At 45.0% G+C, this 11,915-nt stretch overlaps 1 protein-coding gene across 4 annotated transcripts in view; it reads right to left on the bottom strand.

Moving 5' to 3' along the window:
• Nucleotides 1-9,605, bottom strand: part of FCGR2B (Fc fragment of IgG receptor IIb) — a 15,620-nt gene extending 6,015 nt beyond the window's left edge. For 2 of the 4 annotated variants that reach the window (XM_031936335.1, XM_026457045.1), the window contains exons 1-3: nt 9,397-9,605; nt 2,538-2,558; nt 1,174-1,431 (exon numbers count right to left, since the gene is read on the bottom strand). In XM_031936335.1, the coding sequence (XP_031792195.1) occupies nt 1,174-1,431; nt 2,538-2,558; nt 9,397-9,508 (391 nt within the window). In that variant the 5' untranslated portion in view covers nt 9,509-9,605. The remainder of the gene's footprint in view (nt 1-1,173; nt 1,432-2,537; nt 2,559-9,396) is intronic. The other 2 variants (XM_026457044.1, XM_026457046.1) reach the window with 1 other exon arrangement.
• Nucleotides 9,606-11,915: the final 2,310 nt, after the last annotated feature.

The raw sequence follows: 11,915 nt of genomic DNA, 5'->3' as shown, positions 1-11,915 counted from the left end.
CAAAGTGCTGGGATTACAGGCTTGAGCCACCGCGCCCGCCCCAATTTAAGTCTTCTGAGCCTCAGTTTCCTCATTTGTGAAAATGGGCATGATAATTTCATGTATCTACAATAGGCCCTAGCACATAGTAGGTGCTCAGGATACACTCATCTCCTTCTTCTCCCAGAAAGGCAGCTGCAGCCTTTTCCTGCCTGACAGACCTCTGTAGGAAGAACACAAGAGACCCTAAGATGTGATCTCTTCCATGTTGGGGAGGGAAGGAGGAATCCAGTCTGACTGAGGAGTCTGCATGTGAGAAGGACATATGCCTTTGTGGACAGCAGAAAGTCATGAATGTGCAACAAATGTTACCTGATGAATGCTACTTGACAAATTTATTTGGAGAATGTTAATAAATGTGGAGCTTCTTTCCAGCAGGGTCCAAAGGCAGCAGTGTCACCAGTGGGTCATTCATTTGCTGTGTACTTTTGAGGAAAATTTGCTATTCAGGTGAGGGGAGGGGATCAAGTGAAAAGCAACAAGGACAATGTTCATCACAATCTCATTGCAACTTTGCTTTACAGAGAGCCACCTTTCAATGGGAGCTTTGTAAGATCATCAACCTCTCCAGCAAAATATTTACTAAGCTCTGCCCAGTTTCAGATGCTGGAAATACAAAGATGGATAAGACACGACTTTCATCTTAGGTTTCCCATAGGCTGGTGGAAGAGAAAGACAGAGAAGGGCACCTAGCACTCTGAGAACGTGGAGAAAGGAAACACTGATTCTCACCAGAAGCCTTTGAGGGAGGCATTAGTGCCCCATGGAGCAGGTGAGGAAATGGAAACTCAAGGGTTAAATGAATTCATCATGTTTGTATAGTGAGTCATTTCCAGGGCTAGGATTCCAGTTGTGGTCTGTTTGTGCTTTTCAATTCTGCCATTAAAATGGAAATGGGTTTTATGCAGTAGGGATTTCCTTCTGCTTCTCTCACACTTGGCTGCCTGTTTGTGGCCTGGTAACCATCTGTTCAATCAGGACTGAGGCAAAAACAACCATTGATATGCGCTGAGGCAACTCACACTAATGCTTCCCAGTAAGCAGGCCACCCCCTTTCCTGCAAACCTCTGCCTGAAAGCAGATTTCAACCATCCTGGCCCTCCCAGGTCCACCCCGGGGCCTTCCTCCACTGACCAGAAAGCACAGTCAGATGAACAGGGTCACTGAGGCTGGTCCGGCCAGTCTGGCACCTGTACTCCCCGCTATCATTGTTGTTGGCCTTGAACCTGTAGCTGGGCTGCGTGTGGGTGGGGATGAGATTCCCATTGTGGAACCACTGAGTAGAGTCGCTGTCAGGGCTGTGAGCCGCCCCGCACGTCAGAGTCACAGAGTCCTCCTGGAGCACGTTGATCCACGGGGGCTCGAGTTTCAGCACAGCTTTCGGGGGAGCTGCTGAGGGGCAGAGAGAGGAGGTAACGTGAGGAAGAGGAAGCCCAAGAGCCTGAGCAGGCCCTGAATCTCAGACACAGAAGCACCTGTGGGCCTACTGGGGGCACCAAAAGCTGAGCCAGGCCCAGAATGGTTCTGCAGCTGAAGGCAGTTGCTTTTGCTCATACATCCCACCACAAGAGCCCCAGGGAGCCCAGGGATTCAGACAGGGAAAAAGAGAAGAGGGAGTGGGCAAGAGAAACACCCTAGAAATACATATACTTCACCAAGAGATAATCCTCACCAGTTCTTTCTCTCTCTCCCACCAACCTCTCCCCACCACCACAGACACACAGACACCCCATACATACATACTCTTTTGAGACTAACTTTTCTCCCCAATAAGCAAAGGTGTTTGGACACTGGTAGATAAATTTTCTCTGGGGCTGACTAAAGGTAAGTGGGGGCTCTGGTGGAGATGGCAGGCATGGGGGAGTCGGATATCAGGTTTCCGTTCTGACCTAATGTCATTCTGTATACTTTTAAAAATGATGTCAAGATGGCCCGTCCTCACACCCAAGCAGAGATGAGCCTCTCTGGCCTTAGAAGGATAAAGAGAGAGGGAGAAAACCTGGAGGGTCAGTCCTGCGGGGTGGAGGCTGAGTGGCACAAACACAGAAGTGCTCAGGAAAGTGTAGCCAGAGGTATACAGAGACGGCTCTCTGAAGCTCTCAGAAACATGCACAGTCAAGGATTTAGCAACACAGGGGGACAACATATGCAGGCCATGTGATTTTGCATGTGCCTGAACTTTATTTGGAGAGAGGAAGCTCTTGGTTTGATTTGGACAGCAGAAGGCAGTTGAGAGAGAGGTCAGAATTCTCATTTTCTGTGACAGCTCCGCCATTTGAACACCATGGCTGCCTACCACTTGCCTCCATGGAAGGAGGAAACGGAAGAAGGAGAGCAGAAGAGGGAGCAGGGGATCCTTCGGGAGCAATTACCCTTTCCTGGCCCTGACTTAGGACTGGGCTCAGTTGCTGGTACATTTAAAGCACCTTCAGACAGGGAACTGGGAGGAGAGGAAAAGGGGACCTGGAGGAAGGAAAGGCTGTGGGTGGAGTACTTACCAGGTGTCCCAGCAACAGGAGCTGTAAGACAGAAAGCAAAGATCAGCCCACAGTGGAGTGTCTGAACGAACACCTGCCCTCTTTGGCCCAGAGACTGCCCAGGCCCAGAGCGCCCTTCATCTACAGCACAGCCCTCATGATCATATTCCCTGGGACTGCCTGGATGAGCTGCACTTTCGAAAGGACTGAGAACTCCTTCCCAGTAACATACAAAAATGAAATAAAATTATATAACACCCTCTTCCACCTGTTTTGTGACATTTTCCTTTGGCTTACCCTCTTGAGTGATTAAAATAAATATGCCTCTGGAAAGAGGTCTCTGTTGGGCTTTACATATGATTTATGCATCTGTATAAATAATTTTGCCAGAGTTTATCCTGAGAGCAAGATTTGTTCTTTTGTTGGAATGGGGTAGAAATTGCACAAGTAATCCACGATCACTACAGAAAAATAGAAAATAGGAGCAAAATATTATCACCTTGGCATACATCCTGTTGGATTTTTTTCTGTGATCACACACAGACATGCTGTTCACATACAGACATACTTAAGTGTACATGAGGATATACTCTAAAAACTGTTCTTTAACCTGATTTTTCACTGAGCAATGCAAGTTCTAGTAGATGAATCTGTTTCTATGTTGTCATTTTATTTTATTTTATTTTATTTTACTTTCTGGGGGGACAGGGTCTCACTCTGTCACCCAGACTGGAATGAAATGACGCGATCTTGGCTCACTGCAACCTCCGCCTGCCAGGTTCAACTGATTCACCTGCGTCAGCCTTCCAAGGACTGGGATTACAGGCCTGCGTCACCATACCCTGCTAAGTTTTGTATTTTTAGAAGAGAAGGGGTTTCACCATGTTGGCCAGGCTGGTCTTGAACTCCTGACCTGAAGTGATCTACCCGCCTCGGTCTCCCAAAATTCTGGGATTACAGATGTGAGCCACCGCGTGCACCTATGTTGTCATTTTAAATGGCTACACTATATTCTACTATTTGGCTGTCCTGTGATTTATTTAACAACTCTATTGCTTGGCATTTAGGTCTTCCAGGTTTTTGCTATTAGAAATATCTCTTAAAAGGAGAAAGAGACTGCAAAAGGACACTAGATCTGTGACTTCATGCAGGGATAGGGGATGCCACTGGGTTAAGAAAAGAGGCAGTGTGGGCTAGGGTGGGTAGAGATTTGTGGGTGCTATTATTGGGTAAAGAAGCAAAGCTGGGTCCTTAGGTGAATCACAGCTGTGTGTGTGTGTGTGTGTGTGTGTGTCCATCTGTCCATGGGTGAGGGTCTTCTCTTGCATCTGGGCTGAGAGAAAGTCAAGAAGCTTCCAAGTGCGTGTATATTTTCAGGGACAAAAGTATGGAAGGAAATGGAAGCAGAACCAAAGGGCGAAAAGGGGGCAATGTGGAGAAAGCATTGGCTTCAAAGTTTAGAGAACTGGATTCTGGTCCCAATGCTCCAATACCTCGAAATATACACTTGGACCAATCACTTCCTTCCTTTGCAATACAACATTAATCAACAAACTTGCATTGGTTTCCCACTGCCCTGCAATGCAAGCTGAGTTCTACTAAGGGAAAAGAATGTCAGTCCCTACTTCCACTGAGGACAAGAATCTAACGGTGAAGATAAGCACATGTGTAATCTGATGTAAAAGAGATGCCATTAGCGGAATATGGATAAAATGCTATGGAGGTTCAGAGAAAGAAAAGATCCCAGGGCTCTGTGTTTGGGAGAGTTTGGGGTTCAAAAGGAGGAGAATTCCATGGAGAAGACGGGACCTTCCAGGTTCATCAAGGACCTTCCAGGACTGATAGGATTTTGGTTGAGAGGAAAGAGGTATTCCACGGGAAGGAGCAGCAGGTACTTGGCAACATTCCCAGCAAATTGCAGCCCAACTTCTACTTGATTTCTGGTCTCTCCTCAAGCACTTCCAATAATGAGGGACAAAGCAAGGTAGAAGTCATACTCTGGAGGGCTCCTAGTGCCAGGTGGTGTGACATTGGGGGAAAGCACACACTGAGTTTAAATGCTGACTCCACTACTGCTATGTGACCTTTCACAAATTACTTAACTTTTCTCTGCTTCAGTTTCCTTGTTTGCAAATGAAGATAATGACAGCAGTATCTACCTCATAGGGTTGTTGTAAGGATTCAATGAGATAATCCAGAGAAGGCATTTAGTGTGCTACATGACACATGGTGAATTTCAAATAAATTGAAGTTAATTTTTTATAAGTTCGCTCCTTGGTTCAGTATACAGTGGGAAGTTACTCAGAATTTTCAAATTGGGGCTGAAAGTGCAGTGTCAAATAGATTGGAACAGGGGAAATGCCAAAGAGATTAATTAAGAAAGAAAGTAATTGTGATGGAAGAATGAGGTCAGAGAAAAAGAAAAAAAAAAAAAAGAGAGATGACTGCAGTGATCCAGAATATGTGGATAACCCATCAAACACCTGGCCTCTTCACTCCCTGAACTGCTCATCATCAGTAAACTTTCTTTCTTTGGAGATGAACTTTATCTGCTCAAGTACAGCCCCCAGAATAATCTTTGACCTTATCAAGAACCCCAAAGCATCTGTCTTACCACTGTCTATCCTTGAGCACATGTTTGCCTTCACCTCCCACCCACCCCCATCTAGCTTGAATTCAATGAGGCATCACTATTATTACCTCCTTGCAAATCCCCTTAACTTCGGTTGCCTTTCTCTATCTTTACCAAACGCACCTGTATTCTCCATCCTTTACTTGCTCAATTGCGTGTTACTGAAATTACCACACAAGAAGGCAAACTGTTGACGCAGTAAATGTGTGATCACCGCATTCAATAGGACACTGAGCTGCCATTGTGGACTTTTCTCCAAGACATTTGCTCTGCTACTCTGAGTAGTGACATTCATCTTTTCCTCATTCCCCAAACTTTCTCATCCCACCCTCTGCCTCCAGTCCCCTCTCATTTTTAGCTGATGCCTTCCCTCATATTTCACAGAGAAAACAAAAGAGGTTACACAGAAAATCTCACATCGTCCCCCAACTAAATCTACCAGTCTATCTGCATCTCCTCCTGTCTTCTCCTTCCTTGCATTTCATTTGAGAAAGTATCTCTCCTCCTATCTATGGTCAGTCTCAAGCAAGTACTCTGATCCCATTCCCTTTAATCCTCTCGAGGATTTCCCTTTCTGTTATTCACTTTCTCTTCTGCGTCACCAGTTTCTCCCTCTTAGCTGGATCTTCCCATCAATGGTAAATTTATTTCAGTATCTTCCATTAAAAATAAAAAACAAAGAAACAAAAAAACTTTTCCTTGACACCACATATAATTCCAGCTACTGCCCCATTTCACTCGGTTTGTTGTTGTTTGTTTGTTTTTGTTTTTGACAGAGTCTTACTCTGTCACCCAGGCTGGAGTACAGCGGCACCATCTCAGCTCACTGCAACCTCCGCCTCCCAGATTCAAGCAATCCTCCTGCCTTAGCTTCCCAAGCAGCTGGGATTACAGGCATGCCCCACCACGCCTGGCTAATTTTTGTATTTTTAGTAGAGATGGTGTTTCACCATGTTGGCCAAGCTGGTCTTGAACTCCTAACCTTAAGTAATCCACCCACCTTGACCTCTCCAAGTATTGGGATTACAGGCATGAGCCACCACGCCTGGCCTCTCTTGTCCCTTTCACAACTAAATTTCTCCATTGTTTTTCTTACATAGGCTGTCCTCATTTCTTCTTCCATTCACTGTCTAATTCTCTGCAATTTGGACTTGGCCCTCAGCAAAACACTAAAACTTTTCTTGGCAAAATCACCAATGGCTTCGTGTTGTCATATCAAGTGGACACATTCTGTTTCTCTCCGTCTTCCTTATGTCAATATCTAACTTCACTATCCACCCAGCTACATAGGCCAGAAACCTGCAAGCCATCTTTTAACCTGTCTGTCTCCCAAAATCCAGCCCCTTCCACATCAGGAAGTCTTGCTGATCCTGCTTCCAACTTAGATCTCGAACCCACTAACTTCTCTTCACCCCCATTATAGCCACTACTCAGTTTAGGTCACCATCAGCTTTTTCCCATATCTAAATTTGTCCCCTCACTTCTTATGGTCCCCCTACAATCCATTTTCAACAAAGAAGCTAGTTCCTTAAAACAGAAAAAAAAAATGAAATCAGATGATGTCACTCCCCTGCTTACAAGCCTTCAGTTGCCTTTCTTTGGTCTTAAGATAAAGTGGAAATGGCCTACAAGCCCTACTCAATTTGGTCCGTGCTTACTTCTCCAGCCCCAGCTCAGATCCCTCTTCCCCTACTCATCGAGCTTCATTAACACTTGCCTTCCTGGCATTCTTCAAATTTGGGGATTTTCTGTATGCCAATCCCTCTACCCCGAAATGCGTCCTCGATGCGTCAGCTTACATGTCACCTCCTCAGAAAACTCTTTACATAACATCCTGTTTAAAGTAGGCTGCTCTCTTGCCTTCCCCACAACTAATCTTATCACAATACCCTATTTACATCTTCATAGTCCTTTTCCATTTGTACTTATGCCTTCTTGTTTGTTTACTTTTCATTTATTATCACTCAGTGGGATAAAAATTCAAAGAGAACAGTAGCCATATTAATTTTACGTGCCATTGCTCTGGAAATCATTCACTGGTTGGATCTAGGTAGGAGATAAGAGAGCCCAAAGTTGTATTGACAACAGGAGGTGAAGAAGAGGAAAGAGATGCAGAAGGAATTTAAGTGGCAGAGAGAAGTTGGCATTTAATAGACTGTGGGAGTGATTTAAGTTGGATAACTAGGAAAAGGGTGGCTGTGCTTACACAAATACAAATGTTAGCAAGAGAAGAACATTTGTAAGGAGGAGATGATAAGTTGGATTTTGAATATGCTTTGTTTTTGAGCTGGTGAATCGTTTTAGAGGTGTCCAACCAGCAGTGGAAATGTAAAATTATACTTGACAGAAGCAAGCAAGAGAAATAGGTTTAGGAGTTACTGACATAGAAGTGGTAGCTAAAAACCTCAGTATGTAGGATTGGCAAGGGGGACGGTGTAGTGGGAGAGAGGGTGAAAAAAGAAGAGGAAGAAGAGGGAGAGAAAAAAATAAAAAGATGAGGAAAGGAGAGAGACGTCACCAATTATTTATCCATTCCTCAGTTAATAAATAGTAGTAAATAACATGCTCCCACCCGGTGTACTTATTGCTTCACAGTCAGTTCATTGACCTCGTATTTCTGGTCAGGAAAGCTGTCAGTCATGTTCACTGATAAGTCTCCACGTCCTACAACAGTGCCTGTACATAGAATTTGGAGAATCAGCAGGAGCAAAGGTGGTAAAAACAGAAAGTGCAGTGTACTTATTGCCTGGCTGTAGAAGAAGATCCATTTGGGGTGCAATGGGGAACACGGTTAGCAGGGCAGAATTAGAGTTTTTGCAGTAGGCAATGGAGTAGCACAGAAGGCATTTATGAAATGCACTAACACAGCCATAGCTGGACCTGAAGATGCCATGGCCTTGGTGTGCAGCATGGATGCAGGGGAGGGGAGACAGGAGCAATCAAGACCCCATTAGAGGGTGCTATAAAAATTGAGTTATCAAGTGATGAAGACCTAAATGTGGAAGCCCCAGTAAGAGTGGAAAAAAATAGGGTAAATCCTTGATGATTTAGCAAAAGGCAAGTGGGAGAAAATACCAAAGATCTTTCCCAGGAATCTTGCCCAGGGAACTGGCACATTGGCAGCACTAGTAGCTGAGATAAAGAAGCACATCGCCTCTCTAGGCCTGAGCTTCCCCACATGACAAATGAGGTAGTTCACCTTACTTTCTCTTCGAATTTAATCCATTGCATCCCATTCATGGAGGAATACTTTCTCTTCCTTACCTCTTTCTCCTGTAGCCCAGTATCATCCTGCATTGACAGCCAAGAGCCGAGGGCCCCCAGAGCTGATCAGATTTCACTAGCAGTCACAGCACACAACTTAGATGAGTGGCAGTATGCTTTCCTCTAGAATGTGAGGGGGGAAGCCCCAGGAATTGAGATTTGAGAGATAGTCCTGGCAGTAGGTCTCCCCTACTTGGCCTCCCATAGGCTTTTCAAACCATCAAGCGTGATCAGTCCCTGTCCCCTGTCCAACAGCTGAGAACGTGGTCAAAAAAGAGCCTTCCATTTTGGCCTAAGACCCTGGCTTTCTTGCTGATCAGATCCAGTACCTCCCCATCATGGTCTGTGTGGTAAAAAGAAGCATGCATGATTTCTCTGGTTCCCACAACACATCACTCCAGACTTACCCAGGTGTGTGTATTCTCAGAGCCCCTGATCTCTGGATAACCTAGATCTCCCTGTGCTTCTGCCCAGGGGAATATTCTTACACATGAAGATGATAGGCTTCTGCTGCATGAAGTGGTTTCAGGGGCACAGAGAATGGCCACTGCCACCTCCTCCCAAAAATGCATCTTATAACTTCCTCCCTACCCCTTATCCAAGGCAGCACTGGCCCTCCTGCCTAAGATGCGGCCTTTCGTGAAACATAAATTTCAAAGAAGGCAAACACTCTGGCCATTCATTTGTCATTCAAATATAGGTTACTAGACTTTTCTCACAGCGGGTTCTGATGTGGGAAGTGACAGAACATCAAGAGTCTGGGTGTTCAGTGAGATTGGGTGAAAGACACAGAAAAAATCCTGAACTCTGCCACACTGGATGACTTTCCAAAGCCAGCAGAGTCATCAGGTTTTCATCTTCACCAGCTTGCCTTCCCTCCCCTGGGTGTCCTGACGGGCTTCCCATGCCACCCCTCATCCTTGCCCAGGCTTATCCCCAGCCGAGTTTCCTGTTCTTCTCTCCCTCCCGGGGGCCCTGACTCACCCAGGAATAGCACAGCTGTCCACAGAAGCATGTGGCCCCAAGGCTGGGAGGACTTGCAGTCAGCCCAGTCACTCTCAGTAGCAAGGACAGGTAAGAATGACAGGATTCCCATCACTTCCTGGAGCGAGCTGGTGCCCAGAGTACAGCAGTCACAGCCTTCTCTTGAAGTTTGGCGGATTCTACCCCAGAGGGCAAACAAATTCTGGAGTCTGAAAGAGGAAGCGAAAAAAAAATGTTCTATTTTATCATAGGCTCCTCCCTTTCCACCCTCTTTCCTCTCAGTTGTTCCCTCCTAGAAGATTCAGAGCTTCCCAGAATAAATCTGGCGTAGCCCATATTCAAATTCACAGAAATTTTGGAAACTATAGAAATAACTCCCTTCTTCTCCCTCTGAGGCCACAGCTGGCCTGGGCCTCTGGGAGAAAGAGGGAAATGGTCACCAAAACTCAGCTCAGAACCTCCTGCTGCAGTCTCTATCCTCCTGAGAAAGGGTGATGGAGGACAGCATACACCAGCAATCTAGTACTTCTACTTCCATTTGGAGACCCAGGCACTGGAATCTGGACTCCTCCTGAAACTGAGCATGGGGGCTCCAGGCCACCTACCAGCATTTAATTTTCTCTATTGTCATAATCCCAGACTCACTTTTGAGTTGTGGAACAAGGACAAGGAAGTATGTCAGGATGGCAATAGAATGACCACGCTCATCCTCATTATTCCCCTGCCCATATTCATTCTTTTTCTTATTCATTCTTCCATTTAATGAATACCCCAATAAATATCTATTGAGCGCCAATCTGTGCCCTGGTTTTGTATCTTGGTCATTTTTGCCACCCTCATTTCCATCCCTGTTCTCACCGCAATGGCATGGTGAAACAGCATGGGCTTTGAAGCTGTGTTAGGTTTAGGTTTGAATGCCAGGTGGCTTCTCAGAGTGTCAGGTTCCAAATCTGTAAAAGTGAAGATTATTGTGCCTACCATTTAAGCACAGTTTCTCAGCCTCAGCACTATGGACATTTTGGGCCAAATTATTCTTGTTGTGAGGACCTTCCCTGAACATTGTAGCATGTTCCGCAGCACCCCTGGGCTCTACCTGTGAGATGCCAGTGGCACCCCGAGTTGTGAAAACAAAAATACCCCCAGATATTGGCAAGTGTTCCCTAGGGGATGAATTGCCTCTAGATGAGAACTACAGTACTACAGGTTTTTGGAAAGTAAAAGAGAATATGAGGGTTAGCAAAGTGCTTGGTACATCGCGGGTGTCTAGTGAATGCTAGTTCCCTTTTCTTGCATTCTGTCACCATCCGCATCACCATTTGCTCACCCTCAACATCTCCAGAACACGAGTTGCTCTGGAATCTCTCCTGGGGCCCCTTTCTGGTGACTCTTTCCCAAATACCCTCTCAGGAAGCAAGCTGTAATACTTTAATACTTAAGGAAATGACACTGTAAAACCTTGTTATCACATTCTGTGGTCTTCAGAAACCTTCAACAGCCCCACCCACTCTGACACACGTTTTTACTACTGCCCCAGTTCTACCCCCAAATCCATCTCCAGCTCTTATCTAATTTTTAAGTTAAAAAGTATTTTTTTTAACTGGTGATGAGATAACAATGAGCTGGCATCAATACTTTATAAATATCATTAGAAACAAAGGCATACAATATATAGGTAACACACTAAGAAACCAAAATGAATAGTTACTATGTAAGCATATGAATTCTTACTGTAAAAAAAGGGTATCTGAGACAGGTCGCAATTAATTTAGAAGTTTATTTTGCCAAGTTTAAGGACATGCTCAGAAGAACAAAATACAGAATCACAAGAAACAGTATGTGGTCTGTGACTTTTCTCCAAAGATGAATTTGAGGGTTTCAATATTTAGAAGAAAAGCAGACTGGAGGGGAAAGAGGAAGAGTATGATAATCTACATGTTGGAAGGGAAAAGGAGCAGGTAGGGGAATAGTCAAATAAGTATTGTCTCACTCTCAGTAAATCGGCACTTTATGTAAGATAAGGTAGAAACAGAATAACCTGTGGAGTTTTCTTTCTTTCTTTCTTTTGAGCCAGAGTCTCATTCTGTCGCCCAGGAGGGAGTGCAGAGGTGCGACCTCAGTTCACAGCAACCTCCGCCTCAAGCGATTCTCCTGCCTCCTCCTCCCAAGTAGCTGGAATTACAAGCATCTGCCACCACACCCTGCTAATTTGTTTTTCTTTTGTATTTTTAGTGGAGCTGAGGTTTTGCCATGTTGGACAGGCTGGTCTTGAACTCCTGACCTCAAGTGATCCACTCACCTTGGCCTCCCAAAGTGCTGAGATTACAGGTATGAGCCACCACACCTGGCCACCTGTGGAGATTTTTAATCTTTTATCTGTAGCTATCTGCTTAGGATCGAAAGGAAAGTCAGTTTCTTGCATGACTCAGCTTTCAGTTTAATTTTTTTTTTCTTTTGGCATAGTGAATTGGAGTCCTGAGTTTTTATTTTCCTTTCACATTATTACTACGGAGGAGGCACTA

Source organism: Piliocolobus tephrosceles, chromosome 1 (genome assembly GCF_002776525.5).
Source record: "Piliocolobus tephrosceles isolate RC106 chromosome 1, ASM277652v3, whole genome shotgun sequence".
In the NCBI taxonomy this organism is placed as follows: Eukaryota; Metazoa; Chordata; class Mammalia; order Primates; family Cercopithecidae; genus Piliocolobus; species Piliocolobus tephrosceles.
Note: the sequence above shows the minus strand (reverse complement) of the source record. Positions and strands in the feature narration are given on the sequence as shown.